The sequence below is a fragment of the Stegostoma tigrinum genome, chromosome 12, assembly GCF_030684315.1.
Source record: "Stegostoma tigrinum isolate sSteTig4 chromosome 12, sSteTig4.hap1, whole genome shotgun sequence".
In the NCBI taxonomy this organism is placed as follows: domain Eukaryota; kingdom Metazoa; phylum Chordata; class Chondrichthyes; order Orectolobiformes; family Stegostomatidae; genus Stegostoma; species Stegostoma tigrinum.
In genome coordinates, this window is record NC_081365.1 from 60,590,352 (window position 1) to 60,607,277 (window position 16,926).

The 16,926-nt window shown below is 39.7% G+C and overlaps 1 protein-coding gene across 6 annotated transcripts in view; it reads left to right on the top strand.

Moving 5' to 3' along the window:
• Positions 1–16,926, top strand: part of LOC125457084 (glutamate receptor ionotropic, kainate 1) — a 294,872-nt gene that overhangs the window by 253,151 nt on the left and 24,795 nt on the right. For 5 of the 6 annotated variants that reach the window (XM_059650355.1, XM_048540798.2, XM_059650357.1 and 2 more), the window contains 2 exons: positions 4,057–4,274; positions 13,908–14,133. In XM_059650355.1, coding sequence (XP_059506338.1) covers positions 4,057–4,274; positions 13,908–14,133 — 444 coding nt within the window. Of the gene's footprint in view, positions 1–4,056; positions 4,275–13,871; positions 14,134–16,926 lie in introns of those variants that run through there. The other variant, XM_059650359.1, reaches the window with a different exon arrangement.

Below are 16,926 nucleotides of genomic sequence, written 5' to 3' on the forward strand. Positions count from 1 at the left end.
ATTTTACTCTGTGACACAAAATAACAATACTTCAGCTGTGTTAAGACATGCCACCCCAGAAAGTAATGTGAAATTCATCAAGCACCAATCATTTTTATCTTTGAATAAAGAAAAGGTTGGTTATACTTTGAGCATCACCCCTTCATAAGAACTCCTATATCAAATACATTCGGATTTTGAAAATGAGAATGTATGCACAAGATTTCAAGTAAATAGTGTAGAACAGCAATTTAGAACAACAGAAAAAGTAATAAATGTAACAATCTTTGGACTCATATTTTACTGAAAATATCTACAGTATATGTTAATCAAAACCGGAAGAAAAAGTTATCTCTGATTTCTGGTTTTACTTTAACGCTTTCAATGTGACCAGAATACATTAGCAAAGACAGTTCAGAAATAACTAAATTTAAAGTATAGCCTAAAACTCCATTGAACAATATTTCTGCCACAACAACTAAGTCTCAGTGGGACAAACAGCAGATTGTAGTTCTGGGAACTTCTTTTGATTTATTTAAGCTAAAATAGAACGTTACTATCAGGTTTTACAGTATATAGCATCTGTGTGAATGGGATGGTTGCATGTGTACGAATGTTGATGAAAGCTAGTTTCTCGTTTCAAAACAGTGGTGGCTGGCTGGCAAAATGAATGTATTGAGGCCACACATGTCAAACACGTTGGAGTTTACCATCATCCACAGCAAACTGTGGGATGTCGTGTCTGATTGTTGCCACTACCTTGGATACATGACAGTCAGCCCCAACCAGGCTCTGCTTATCTTTTTAAAGAGATTCTTAAACAAATGTTTACAAATGAAAACTCTCATGGAACCTGTGTACATAAATGCATCATGTTTTGCACCCACAAACAGCTTCAAAGCAAGTCAAACCTTCTGTATGGAAAGTCTGTGATCTTTGTGTGAGAGCAAATGTTTGATTTTTTTTCTTTCCTTGTGATGATCAGAGTTTCTCTTTCCTACAGACCTTGAGCAAAGTCTGGATCGGGATTGGCTGTCATGTCTGCCAAAAAGGCACTAGAAAGAAAGATAATCAGCAAGTATGATCTCTGAGTAGATCCTACCCTTATTACATTTTAAACTTGCTGACTCACTAGAATTCGGCACACCAACAAATTGTCACTTGGAAATAAATAATATAAAAATGATCTTAAAAACAAATACAGCCGGTGGAAATAAATGAATTAAAAAGGCAACATCTGTGAAAATCCAGGTGTACGCTGTGTCTTTAAAACTTCACACATGATCCTTAAGGTTAGAGGAGTGTTGTTTTTTCAAACCAGTTCAGCTTATTGTTTTAAAATAATGACCATAAAAATCTGGAGTGCCTTTTATGACTTAGTACTTTCCGTTCATTTTGAATGAACAAGTGTTGGTGCTGTGCAATTCTTTATCACTGAATCAAAATTCTTAATACCACAGAAAATCCTCTGCCTTTGAATCTGAAAGTCTGTACTTTCCAAATCTTTTAGCCACCTTGCCAGTCAATCTAGATTTATTTAATAGTTTCATATTAGTTTTAATCTGGACCATTTTACACCTATGCTTTATAGATTCCTAACTGCAGCCAATCAGTTTAAGCCATTATATGTAAACAGGATTCTGGGAATATTAAACAAGATTTTAGTGTAAGTTCCTCCTGCAGTGTTGTAAGTTATAAGACCTCAAATATTAAACCTACTTCTTTATTTATATACAGCAGGAACTGCAAATGCTGGAGAATCTGAGATAACAAGGTGTAGAGCTGGATGAACACAGCAGGACAAGCAGCATCAGAGGAGCAGGAAAGCTGTCGTTTCAGGTCTAGACCCTTCTTCAGAAATGGGGGAGGGGAAGGGGGTTCAGAAATAAATAGGGAGAATGGGGGAGACAGATAGAAAATGGATGGAGGAGAAGTTGGGGGAGAGGAGACAGACAGGTCAAAGACCGGTTCTCCCTGGACTGACCTATCCCCTCCCTAACTCCCCACCTACACTCACCTTTACTGGCTCCATCCCCGCCTCTTTAACCTGTCTGTCTCCTCTCCACCTATTTTCTCCTCTATCCATCTTCTATCCACCTCCCCCTCTCTCCCTATTTATTTCTGAACCCCCTTCCCCTCCCCCATTTCTGAAGAAGGGTCTAGACCCGAAACGTCAGCTTTCCTGTTCCTCTGATGCTGCTGCTGTGTTCATCCAGCCCTACACCTTGTTATCTCTTGATTTATATGCCTAGTTTACAGTAGTCTAATTCAGCAGATTGTTCAGACTAAAAGACTGTACCTTGAATCATTATTCAGTTTGCCAATATTTGTGTCTCAGGGTTTACGAGGGGTGCGCTTGTCATCTTTGGCTTTTTAACATGTGTTTCTGCCTAAATGAAAACATGCATTGGGTGGGTTCGTAGAGAAATGAACTCTGTGTAACTAATTTCATCCATTGTTGTGTAAAAGGTGAGGCCAATTGGCAATGAGTGCTGTGAAAATGGAAAGTGCTGAAGAAAATACAACAGGTCTGACAGCATCTGTGGAGAGAGAGGATTTAAAAGTTTGAGTCCAAATAATGCTCTTCTTAGGAACTTCTGGATTACTGATATAATCTGTTTGGAAGATATCCCCAATGACTTTGTAGGTAAAACTGTTAAAACTGTTCCCTGGCATGCTACTAAGCCATACAGGCCATACACTTTGGGATTGAACTCGGTTGGGATATTTCTGGCCTTTTAATTGTCAGTAAGTATATTTGTATGTGAAGAGAGACCATTGGGGTTGGTACCAGGGCAGCAGAAACCTAGCAACGATCATAGTGCGTTCAAGAGAGGAGAAAAATCTAAGAGGGGAGGGAGAAAAGGAGACTTTATCTGGTGCACGTGGTAAGTACACCCATTATCTTAAATGTCAAGTGTAGATGGTGGCTAGACCAATCCACCAGTCAACACCCATCACCATTATCTTGTCTAGGTTGGCTTGTACTGATAAGCTACTTAATACTCAAGTTGAAATACTCCACAACCCAACAGTGGGGTAAAATGCTCTAACTTGCCAGTTTTATTTGATTAAGTGAATGAATTGTCTAATTGCTTTGCTTTATATTTCAAATTTTGGTACCTTCCTAAATGCTTGAGTACATCCATTTGTTTTCCAGCTCAATTTAAGCTTTTAACAGGCAATTGGATTTTGTTCTCCATTTCCTCTCTTTGATCATGTTGTTTGAAAAATGAACCACTTTGAAACTAAAATGTAAAAAACAATTAAAATAATACTGCATTATACAATTGTTAAAATTTTCCATATAGCAGTTTTGGCCTGCCAAAGTGCTTCGTTTATGCCTTGTAATGATTTAACCCAAATGTTTGCAGCCTAAAGGAAACAACTTGTCTCGCCATGTCTGTGTCCACTCTTCCCAAGAGCAATACAAAAGTGAATACAATGCTTTCCTTTCCGCATAGGTGTTCCTCTCTGTTGCAAACATTCAGCCAATTTTCACTTAGCAATTCAATAGTTTCTTATTGTATCAAAGCACTGTGTGTTTTGACAATCCTCCACGCAAGAACATTTTATATATTACCTCACTTTTTAAGGAATGGTTTTTAAATTAATATGCTCTTCTTAAGTAAGGAATAGTCACTCTGTGTAAACGCATCCTAATGTTAAATATTATTAAATTTCATCTCAGAAACAATGGATGTAATCCCAATACACAAAGCTTCTTCTCGTAATTAAAGTTTTCTTGCCCTGGTATCATTCTAGTAAATTGTCTTCCCTATGAAGCTTTGATGTCCTAATGCTTTGTGTTGTTTATGTTACTCAATGTTACTGTGCCCTCAATCACTGGTCCACTGAGCAGTGCCCAAATGTTTTCAGCTACATTATTGTGTTCATGGATGACTCAGTCATTCAAATCTACAAGCGTGATCTTTACCACGTTCTCTTCTGACGGCCCATCACATATTAAGAGCCTCATTTAGAACAGATGCTTATTCCCTGCTAAGTTGAATGTTTTCTTTTCAATTGTCCTTTAATTTGTGAACAATTTTTTTCTTATTGCTACTGTTGTGACAGGCTCTGAACTGATGCCCAAAGCGCTCTCCACTAGAATAGTGGGTGGAATATGGTGGTTTTTCACATTAATTATAATATCATCGTACACTGCCAACTTGGCTGCCTTTCTGACTGTGGAAAGAATGGATTCTCCCATAGACTCAGCTGACGACTTGGCAAAGCAAACCAAAATAGAATATGGTGCTGTCAGAGATGGCTCCACAATGACTTTCTTTAAGGTAAGTCATATAAATGCCTTAATTTTTTTTTCTTTTAACCTTGCCCAATGTTATTGCTTTGTAAGGTTCTCAGATGATCATGAAAGTGATTAATGTGTGCACCTGAATTTACATTTTAACCATTTAAGACGTGTCTTCTTCAGTTGGTAGTCTTCCAGCATGAAGGCTGGACGGGGGTTGGAGCTGTGAATTTTAACTGGGTACCATGTCCTGAGGTACTTGCCTTTTAATTCATTATCAAGAAACAACTTTATACTGAATAAAGCATACTAAATCTGAGGAACTTCATTATTCCAGTCCCTTAATTTATGTTTTGTTTCCTGGTATATTTATTTGCTATCCTGTTGAAAGCATACGCATTCATGTGATAGGTTGACAGAATTTTTAATTTTGCAAACCAGAGTGAGTTCAGATCTCAGATATAGAGTAGAACAATTATGGCTGGTGACAGGAGTGAACAAATGATTACCACTTTTGTATATTAATCTTCTGTCCACAAATTGAGCACAGACATTAATCAGCACTATAAATGTGTTAATACCTTGAGTAAAAGGAGCAGCAAGTGCCTAAATAATACATGTGTGTACTCCGATTGATCGTTTCTAGGCTGTTAATTTGAAATACACTAATTTGGGAAAACAAGCAGTAGTTAAAAATTCACTCGCCCAGCACAGTACATAGCACACTAACAGCAAGCAAGGGAGACTCAGGGAAGAGAAAGCAGTGCATTCGGTAGAATCTTCGGTCCATTTAACAATATTTTGCAAGATCTGATGACTTCCAGGTCCTTGACACACAAAACCTTGTGTTTGCAATGACAGAAGAGTGGAACTATTTTTAAGGTTGTCATGATTTATCGCTTAAAGTAACCTTCTACTTGTAGAAGGTTATCATTAAATGAGAGACAGGAAGATGAGTTTTTCTATGCTCTTCTGGAATATTCCAGTAGAAGATCTGTACGGTCCTGATATACGGAACTGTTCCTTCCCGTTTTGTGAGCTTTAGACTACATGTGAATATTAATATAATTGATTTGGATTTGCTATTTTGTAATATTTGTTTCTATGTATTCTTATTTGGTTAACGATATAAAATTCAAGTGACTGCTATCTTCTTTTTATTGATAATTTGCATGTTGGCACTCAACTCTAAAAAGATGACTCTCATTTCACAGAATCAAAATATGAGTACACATTAGATCTAGCACTTTAATCAAGAAGTATGTATTGTCTGTACCTAAGATGTTGTAAGATTTTGCAGCCAAAATCTGTGCAGATTGCTTGAGGTAAGATTCCCATTGCAACTACTGATAAGCTTTCAAGAAGGTCCTAACGGTGGCTTGACCTTAAGTAACACATTACCTGTTAACAATGCTAACTATTATACACAAATGCAAGTCTATGGAGGCATACAGCACTGAAGCAGACCCTTCAGTCCAAACAGTCAATGCTGACCATAATCCCAAACAAAACTCCCCACCTCCCTATGCTTGGCCTATATCCCTCCAGACCCTTCTTTTTCATGTACTTACCTAAATATCTTTTAAACGTTGTAACTCTACTCACATCCACGACTTCCTCTGGAAGTTCATCCTGCACACGAACCACTGCATTTAAAAAAAAAATTGCCCCTCATGTCTTTTTTAAATCTTTCTCCTCTCATCTTAAAAAAAATGCCCCAATCTTGAAATCTTCTCTCCAAGACCTTCAAATAAAATACGGATTGCCAGATCCACGCCAATCACACCAACCCCTTTTCAAGTCTCTTCCAACCAATTTCCACTCGCAACATCAATTGCCCAAATTCAAGAATAATATTCTTCCAGTTGCACCTTACCATCTTCATTCCTTCATATAATGCAGCAAATTCAAATCTTAGTCATCCTGCCCTATGCCACATTAAAACCTACTCATCAGTTATTCTCATGCATAATGACTGTTTCAATAACCTGACATCCAACACTAAGTTTAGAATGCTTCTATAGCCTCACCTCATCCCTGATTGGCAACCTCTTCCCATATTTTATTTGGCCTGCATTCTTCTGCTGTGACTTTTTTTTGGCATTATATCTCTTCACTCTACTTGCACCTGTCTCAGCTTTACTCTGTGCAACATCTCTCATAAACCCATCTGTTCAATGTCTCTAACATTTTCTTCTTCAAAGGTTTGGGTAAAAAAAATGAAAAAAAAGTTTAATTTGTAAAGCACATTTCACAGCTTCAAAATATCCCAAAGCATCTCAGAATCAATTGAGCATTTATTTGGTGTCATTATTCCTGTTGCAACGTGCTTGTGAACACTTCACTTTTTCTTCTTTCCCCCACTGTATAAAATACCTCCGACTGCCTTCTAAATTAGAAGCACTATATAAATGCAAATTATTGTTGTAATCTGCTGCTAAAGTTCATTTTGCATATCATTGAATTTGTGTTGGCCTTTTTCTCCTATTACTTTGAGATTCTAGACACAGCATTGGCAGAGCTGGACTCATCTCATTCATATCCCATCACACTCTATTGTGAAAAGCTTCAGTTTCTTTCATGACCCAATAATGCAGAAGTGTCATGTATGGTTATTAAGGTTCTGCCCTGTGTAACTCAGGTTGCAAAAATAACTGAATGCAGAAACGTGTATCAGAGGAACCTTTTGTTAAATGGAACAGAGAGACAGCATACTGATCTGGAAAAAGGTAAAACAGTGCTTTAGTTTTACAAAAGAAATGCTGGGTTGCATAGAACACAAATCAAAAGAGGTTGGTTTATTACTACATTAGTTACCTGTGCTTCAAATTCAGACGCTAAACAATTTTTAAAAACACCATTTGAAGGCTTAGATTATGATGAAAAGGAACTCGGCCTTTTTTCTTTAGAGAAGAAATACTTTACAGTGTTTTCATTCAGGATTTTGACTGTAAGAATAAGTTCACAAAGGGTAAACTGCTGTGGATAAGGTTTCAACTGTCAGTGGACAAATACTACAGGTTACGAGTAAAACAGAAGCCGAAAATAATTTCATTCATAAAATACAGATGTCCTGAGAAGGCCATTGAAATGAATAGCAATTCATTTATTTCTGGTGAGAGAGAATCAATTAATGTGGAAACGGTGTTTATGCCTTTACCTCCAAACTGTATTTTATTATAATAGGCTTTTATTGTACCCATAAACACCAAGGCGAGCAAGTTTACATCTGACTGATGGATTGCAATTTAACAAAAATCCTTAAGTTCATCTTCTGCAACTGTGTGAGGAAATATACGGTTAAACTTCAAAGATATCTTTTGACAATTTCAAATTTTTCTTTAAGTAATTAATTGGCTGACAATATACAGCCTGTGTATTTCGACTTCAAGATGCACAATCTTTAAAAAAATGTGAGCTTCATCTTTGAATAATCAGGTGATGAATGATTGTCAGTAAATTGATCCTCTAATATTTTATATTTCAAGTTAAAACACCCACAATAGGGACATGGTTGGGTTTAACTGGTCCACGTTGATGATTTTTCAAATCTATGGATGAAATTTTCCCCTTAAATATGGAGACAGTGAAGACATTCAGAATTTCAACATCAAGAAAAATTGCTACTTTTCCCCCTTGAGCTTCAAATGGCAACTTCGGAATCGCACCATTATCCAGCAACTACATCTCATTGAAGCTGCAACTCGTTTTATTTTTATGCCATTTTCCTCTCCTTTCCTGAGAAATTAGATTGCACAAATTCCTCATGGGTAATTCAAGCAAGTATCTCTCAACTGCAGATCTCCAAATGCTTGTTCCAGACATTATCCAACTGCTTCACAATAACGTCACTGCACCCTCTATGGATATTAACCACCTCACTCCTGCATCCATCCAGGTTGGCATCAGCAAACCCCCAGCCTCTCAGACATCAGGGACCCCTATGTCTTGCATGCTTTTGTTAGGTCGCTTTCTACACAGGGACACACAGACATCTCTTGCATATACATAGGAAGCATCTTATAGCTCATTGGGGTTTTAGTGCTGTCAAATGATGCAGTTTGCACTGCTTTTTAGTGCAGGTGGAAAGGGTGAGGGCACTGAACGGAGTGGACTTGTTGCTGTGAGACACGGTGCAACATCAAGATCACAACTGTAGCATGTCCCTGCAGTTTACGTGAATGCAATTCATGTGTGAAAGTCAAATCAGAGCAGTCTTTGGTGGACAAAGGGGTCTACTACAGGTCAGGGTACTGGTCTGCTTCAAATCCAGAGGGTTGTTCCTCGCAAAGTCTGAGATTCTGTGTTACTGGATCTGAAAATTGAGCCACAGTCTATAGTGCTGGTCTAGAACTTGTTTAGCGATTACAAGTAGGTCTGTCATGATGCGAGGTTGTCACGGTCCAAAAGGAAGCCATATAGCCCATCATCTACTGGCTATGAAGAGAGTTGTTCTGCTGATATGGGCTTCACTTGAACTGTGCTGGAGCCAGTGTTCCTTTGAATCAAACAACTATGGTGCAGAGAGTGCTTTAAACAAATTAGAGGGGGAGAAGGTTTGAGAGAGGGAAAAATGGTAGTTTGCAAAGCAAAAGTACATAGCAGCATTACACGGCATCTGTTTGGACAGCAATATTCAGTGTGGTACAGGAAGGGAGAGAGTGTACAAACATAGAAACATAGCAAAGGAGGAGAAAATGGCAGAAATGCAAAATTAATGGCTCTTTACATGTATTCATGTAGTATTCAGCACAAAATAGATAGAGGTTAATGGACATGAACTTATAGCCATTCAGGAGATATGACTACAAGAGATCAAAGGTAGGAACAAAATATTCAGGGCTTATGTAAGTTTTTGAAAGGACAAGCATGAAGGAAAAGTTATTGGGTAGTTTTGCTCTGATGGGATGAGGTAAGTATGATAGCAAGAAATGATCTTAGATCAGTAAGTATAGAATCCACATCGGTGAAGGCAAGAAATAATAAGGGAAAGAAGAAACTGGCAGGAAGATTCAATAGAATCCTTAATCAGGGCTATACAGCAGGATAGAGAATAGATCAAAGATAATGGGAACTGCAGATGCTGGAGAATCTGAGATAATAAAGTGTGGAGCTGGATGAACACAGCAGGCCAAGCAGCATCTTAGGAGCACAAAAGCTGATGTTTCGGGCCTAGACCCTTCATCAGAAAAGACCCTTCATCAGAGAATAGATCAAGACAGTAATGAGGGCATGTGCAAAAAAGGCAGTATGTTAATTATGGTGACTTAATCTTTATGTAGGTTGGGAAAGTCAGATTGGCAGAATTAGCCACAAGGAATAATTCATACTGTATTCCGGTCAGTTTCATAGAACAATATGTTGTGCTTCCAATCAGAGGTCAGGCTATTTTGTATCTGGTAACGAGACAGGCTTAACAAATTATGTTAGGATAAAAGATCCTCCAGAAAGCAACAACAATAATATGGTAGGATTTAGCATTTAGTTTGAGAAGGTGAAACTTGGATCAGAAATAGTAGCCTAACCTTAAATAAGGGTTATGACAAGGAATAAAGGCAGAGTTGGCTCGAATGAACTGAGAAAGGAGTTTAGCAGCATAGGTTATAATGAGGAACAACGGCAGATATTTAAGAAAATGGCTCATAACTCACTACACAGATATATTGCGGCAGCGAAGAAAGGTTCTCAGAGGGGGTTAAACAAACGAGGAAAGTGTTCAAATTGAAGGAAAAAAACATATATTTATGACAAAGATTAATAGGTACCCAATGAATGGGGAAGAATTTTAAAAACCAACAGAGGATTACCAAAACTAAAAGAGGGAAAATAAAATTTGTGTAAATTTGCATATCAGATGGACAGCAGGAACTTATTTAATATCTAAGAAGAAAGACAAAAGGCCAAAATGAACATAGGTCCCTTTGAAAATGACCATTAGTGAATAGCATCACAGAAAAACTTGAAAACAAACGGTGAAAATAGTAAGCAGTTTAAAGCAATTGCAATCCCCAACAAAACAGTACTAAGAATACTATTAGAATTAAAGGCTGACAAGTTCCTGAGGACTTGAATGGACTGCATCCTGGGGACTTAAAAGAAGTAACTGCTGAAATAATAAGTGCATTGGTTATGATGTTTCAAATTTCCATTCATTCTGGAAAGGTCCAATAAAATTGAAAAATAGTGAATATAACAAATCTTCAAAAAAAAGGACAGAAAGCTGGATAACAGGGTGTAGAGGTGGATGAGCACAGCAGGCCAAGCAGCATCAGAGCAGCAGGAAAGCTGACACTTCAGGTCGAGACCCTCCTTCAGAATTTCCGAAGAAGGGTCTCAACCCAAAACATCAGCCTTCCTGCTCCTCTGATGCTGCTTGGCCTGCTGTGCTCATCCACCTCTACACCTTGTTATCTCAGATTCTCCAGCATCAGCAGTTCCTACTATCTCCCCAATGCCGGATCATATCTGTCAGGCAGATTGCTAGAATCCATTGTCTTGGAAGGCACTTCACATTTTTAATGTAATCAGGGAGCGTCAACACAGGTTACTGAAACGTAATCATATTTCATTAATTCATTAGAGTTGTTTTAAGGAAGTAAGTAACATGCAATGTGAGTGATGGGGAACACACAGATGTGGAGTACTTGGATTTGCAAAAAAGGCATGGGATAAGGTGCCATATCAAACAGTACTATTCAAGAGCTCATGCTGTAGGGGGGATAAGATATCAGCATGGATGAAGGATTCGTTAGCTGATAGGAAACAGAGGAGGGATAAACAGGTCATTTTTCAATTATCAAACTATAACTAGTAGAATGCCACAGTGATCAGTGCTAGGAGTCAACGACTTGGATAAAGGAAGCCAATGTATGAATGCTAAATTTGCTGATAACACAAGTTACATAGGAGATTAAAGTATGAAGAAAACATGAGTCTGCAAGTGGTTAGAGCGCAGGATGTCCTGCCTGAAAGTTTGATGGAGGCAGACTCAATCAAGGGTAATTGGTTAATTACCTGAAGAGAAAATATTTAGAGACAGCCAAAGGAAAAACACAGTGAGTGAGACTAGTTGAGTTACTCTTGCAGAGAGCTGGCATGATGGCCTGCTTCTGTGTTGTAGCCATTCTAATAATCTAACGTACAGCTAGTTTATATGGGTGGGTAAAAATTTGGCAGTACCATGTGGGGAAATGTAATTTTGTCATCTTTGGCAAGAACAATACTCAAGCATATCTAATTTAATGAGAGATATTATAGGACTCTGCAAACAGAGGGATCCAGGGTGTCCTGAATCTCTCAAAGCAAGCATCTAGCTGCAGCAAGTGATTAAGAATACAAATGCAGTGTTGTAATGTATTGCATGGTGACAATGGTTGTTAGAATATCAAGGTTAAATAGTTATTTCTCTTCTAACAGTAAGCCAATTACTCAATTAACCTTGTACCAGATGAACCAAGTTTGTAGGTGAACATTGTACAACCAGAATAAGTGACAAGCAAACCTTTCAGAGAGGCCTTGGAGTCAGACCGGATTTAGAGACAAGGATGAAAGGTAAATACTTATAAGGAATGGGACAAAACAATACCAGGCTAGGATAAGGTTAGCCAATCCTTGACTGCACAAATTAAGGAATTCAATGACCTAGAATGAACACTAAAACAAAACAAGGAACTATGGTTCCTGGAGGTCTGAAACAAACAAAAACCGAAATTGCTCGAGAAACTCAGGTCTGGCAGCAGCTGTGAAGCGAAAACGGCATTAACATTTCAAGTCACTGGAAGGTCACTGGACATGTAACATTAAGTTTTCTCTCCACAATATTGCCAGTTCTATGGAGTTTCTCCAGAAATTTGTTTTTGTTTGACTTAGAATGAACACTTGTTTTCTATGTCTGTATGAAATGGGACTGGAATTTGGATAAAGAGGAGCTTACATGACCAAAATATTGTAAAGATATTTTCTATATTTCCAAGACTTTATTCTAGTTAGACAAGAGCAATACTCTCCGTGTGTTCCACCTGAATCACAGTCATAAACATGTACTCAGTCTCCAGAGGTTAACTATTACAAGTTAAGGGATTAGAATATAAAAGTGGTAAAGTTTACAGTTTGTGCAGTGTGTTGATGAGGCCATATCTGGATTAATGTAAAGGGTTCAGAAAAGATTTACAAGGATGTTGCCAGGGTTGGAGGGTTTGAGTTATCGGGAGAGGCTGAATAGGTTGGGGCTATTTTCTCTGGAGCATTGGACGCTGAGGTGTGACCTTATAAGAGGTTTATAAAATCATAAGGGGCATGGATAGGGTAAATAGCCAAGGTGTTTTCCCTGGGGTGAGGCAGACCAAAACTTGTGGGCATAGGTTTAAGGTGAGAGGGGTAAGATTTAAAAGGGACGTCAGGGGCAAAGAGTGGTGGAACAAGCTGCCAGAGGAATTGGTGAAGGGAGGTGACATTACAACGTTTAAAAGACACCTGGATGGGTTTAAAGGGATATGGGCCAAATGCTGGCAAATGAGACTTTAATTTGAAGATTAATGGGGTTAATTTAGGATTTCTGGTCAACATGGACGAGTGGAACCAAAGGATCTACTCTATGCTGTACACCTCTATAACTCTCTGTAGCAAAACATGGTTACAAATCTTCATGAAATAAAACTTTTCACTATAAAGTTATCCAATTGACAGTTTGTTACAAATAGCAGCCATTACATTTGCCCTCCATATAGTACCTTCTAAATAACTGCTACCTTAATACAGAGACTCCACAATCACTTGCAAGGAATTCATTCCCTCAGGTTTCCTGATTCCAAGTTAGGTGAGTGATCCTGTATTTAAAAATGTTAACTTCCATTCGCAGCCCCTCTCTCCACTTTGCAGAGCCTGATCCCTTATTCAATCCTGGCTTCCCTTTGCAGATCTGTCTCTCCCTTTTCCAACCACACTCTTCCACTTCATAAACTCTCTTCCTCCTTTGTACTACCTCTTTACCCTCCTACAGCCCTTCTGTTCTCTTTGCAGCCTCAGATACCCCAGCCTTCTGGCATTGCTCCCTGAGACAAAATCTCATCAGCCTGGACTCCCCCATGCCTTACTATCCCCCAGTCTACCAGCTTTGCTTCCTATCACAGGCTACCCCTGGCCTTGATGAAGGCTGCCATTCACTGCCCTCAAATCAGCTTCCACTTCTCTCTCACATTTGGTTCTCACTATGAGCCTATGATTGCAGCACAGCTACTCAGATTCTGACAGTTCTATTTTCAGGCTTCCCTTAAATTTTCTTGTGTGTTTTGGATACTTTCCGGGTGAATTCATCTGCCACCCTGTGTATTTTGAATGCTGGTAGGCAGAAAAGGCATTGCTTAGAGGCTAGAATCAGATCAGCTGTGATCTTACCAAATGGCTTAACGGGGCAAATATTTCTGCTTCTACATCTGCTCCTAAATCATGTGTTCGTGACTTAACTGTCTAAGTTATTTAGGGTCTAAAATGCATACATTATTAAGATTGAATGATACATTTTTGAAGTTAGTTTGAGCTATATTGTTGAAATAGTATAGAATTTAAGCATTTTTTGATCAAAAATGACACCCGATTGTGCTGAAAAATTAAATTTGGCTACTTTTATCCCCCCATATAGTCATACCGCGCACACAGTCTCCTTTGAATTTTGCAGAAATCTAAGATTTCAACCTATGAGAAAATGTGGGCATTCATGAACAGTCGGAAGCAGACAGCTTTGTTGAAGAACAATGAAGAAGGGATTCAACGTGTTCTCACCACTGACTATGCTCTCCTAATGGAGTCAACCAGTATTGAATACGTTACTCAGCGAAACTGCAACCTGACCCAGATTGGGGGCCTCATTGACTCAAAGGGTTATGGTGTTGGAACACCAATAGGTATAACAGTGATTTAATCTTTTTAATTATCATCTGGTTATAAGTATTGGTCAGAAATGTCACTTCTGGGAATCGTTATCTGGCTTTTTTGTGACCAGTACTGTTGGAGGTCAGGCATCTCATCGCCATTTAATTTTGGGAAGACTGCAATATTTTAGGCAATAGAATATAAATAAGCAGAAAGAACCACCTGTCATTTAAATAATGCAAAAACCCTTTCCAAATTTGACTTTTCTTTGACATCAGAAATTTATTTTGCCTGAGGTGCCTTGTTGCTCTATTCAACAGAATGTAGTTCCTTCATGGTGAATTCATATCCACTGCTGAAGCCTCCCTTGCATTCTCTATCTCACATGCCCCATGGTTAGCTGTAACTCTTATCATACATTGTCATTTTAGTGCATGCAGAATCTTCCTTTAGGTTCGGGAGCAAATTACTGCAGATGCTGGAATCTGCACTGAAACAACACATGCTGGAGATCACAGCGGGTCAGGCAGCATTCATAGAGGTAAAGCAAGCTAACCTTTCCTGTCTAGATGACTCTTCATCAGAACTGAAGTGCAGTGTGGAGGGGACTGCATTTATGCTCTAGTTGGTTGGGTGTGGGAGTGGTGGGGTATAGTGTACTGGAGGGGAAAAGATGCTGATAGTTCAGATCAAGTGATCCAAAAATGATATTGGCAAAACAATGGTGTATCTAACTGCTAGACTTGAAAGAACAGGCAGTCCCACTGGGGTGGTAGGAGGGAAGAGAGGACATGGTGACAGAGAACGTAAAGCTAAAAAACAGGGAAGAACTGGGAGCTGGTTCACGATTTGAAGGTGTTGAACTCAATATTAAGTCCAGAAGACTGTAAGGTGCCCAGTCTGAAAATGAGATGTTATTCCTGCAGTTTGCACTGTGATTCACTGCAACATCGCAGCATACCAAGGACAGACAAATGGGGTATGCAAGCAGGACGTGGGGTTAGTGACTAGTTATGGGAAGGTCAGGATCATCCACTTTGGTAAGAATAACAGGAAAATGGACTATGTTCTAAATGGTAAAAAATTGCAGCACGCTGCTGCATGGAGAGACATGGGTGTCCTTGTGCATGAATCGCTAAAAGTAGGATTGCAGGTGCAGCAGGTAATTAAAAAGGCAAATGGAATTTTGTCTGCCAGCACCAGAGGTATGGAGTTTAAAAACAAGGAGGCTATGCTGCAGCTGTATAGGGTCTTTGTGAGGCCACACCTGGAGTACTGTGTGCAGTTTTGGTCTCCTTACTTGCGAAGAGATATGCTACGCTGGAGGGGGTGCAGAGGAGATTCACTCGGTTGATTCCAGAGTTGAGAGGGTTGGATTATGAGAACAGACTGAGTAAACTGGGATCATACTCATTGGAATTCAGAAGAATGAGGGGAAATCTTGTAGAAGCATATAAGATTATGAAGGGATTAGATAAGGTGGAGGCAGGGAGGTTGTTTCCGCTAGCAGGTGAAACTAGGACTAGAGGGCATTGCCTCAAAACAAAGGGAAGCAGACGTAGGACTGAGGTCAGGAGGAACTTCTTCATCCAAAGGGTTGTGAATCTGTGGAATTCCCTGCCCAGTGAAGCGGTTAAAGCTACCTCACTGACTGTTTTTAAGGCAAGGCTAGGTACATTTTTGAACAGTGAAGGAATTAAGGGTTATGGTAAGTGGGCGGTTAAATGGAGCTGAGTCTCAAAAATATCAGCCGTGATCTTATTGAATGGCGGGGCAGGCTCGAGGGGCCAGATGGCCTAATCCTGCTCCAAGTTCTTATGCTTGCACACAGACAAGAGGTGTTCTGCAAGGTGGTCATCCAGTCTGTCTTGAGTTTCTCCAATGTAGAATAGGCTACATTGGGTGCAGTGAATACAATACACAAGACTGGAGGAGGTGAATTGCTGTTTCACCTGGAAAGACTGTTTAAGACCCTGGATGGTGAGCAGGGAAATGGTGAAGGAGCAGGTATTGCACCTTCTGCAATTACATGGGAAGGGCAAGCGGTGTTAATGGTCAATGAATGGACTAGGTTGTAGATAAGGGGAGTGAGGGGAAGACGTTTGGTGGTGACATTCTGCTGGAGTTGTTTGAAAATGATCCTTTGAATGTGAAGGCTGATAGGATGAATAGTGAGGACAAGGGGGACCCAAGCATGCTGTTCACAGTGATGAGAAGGGGCAAGGATGGAAGATAGGTCGGATGCGCCTGAAGGTCCTTTCAACTGCAGTTTTGGCAGAAGCAAGCCATGGCAGCAGTGCTGTTTTGGAAGGTGGCATCATGCAAACAAATGCGTGTAGGCAAAGAAACTGTGCGAATGGGATGGAGTCCTTGCAGGATGTGTGGGGTGGGAAGAGCTGTAGTGAAGGTAGCTATGGGAGTCGGTGGCTTTGTAGTGGATGGCAGTGGCTAGTTTATTCCCCGAAATGGAGACAGAGAGGTCAAGGTCCTGGTGCGAACATGGAACAGCACCGAAGCAGTTGTCGATGTTCTGAGAAGAGCGCTGTGGGAGGCAAGACCAGTGTAGGACTGTAACAAGGGATTGTTCCACATACCCCATAAATTGGCAGGCACAAATAGGACACATGCAGATGCCCATAGCCAGCCCTTTGACTTGGCAGAAGTGAATTAAAGGAGAAATTGTTCAGCTGGAGTAGAAATTCAGCCAGGCAGAGGAGGGTAGAGGTGGATGGGGAGTATGAAGGCCTCTGTTTGAGGAAGAAGCTGACAGCTCACGGGGAATGGAGGTATAGAGGGATTGGAAATCCATAGTGAACCGGAGGCAG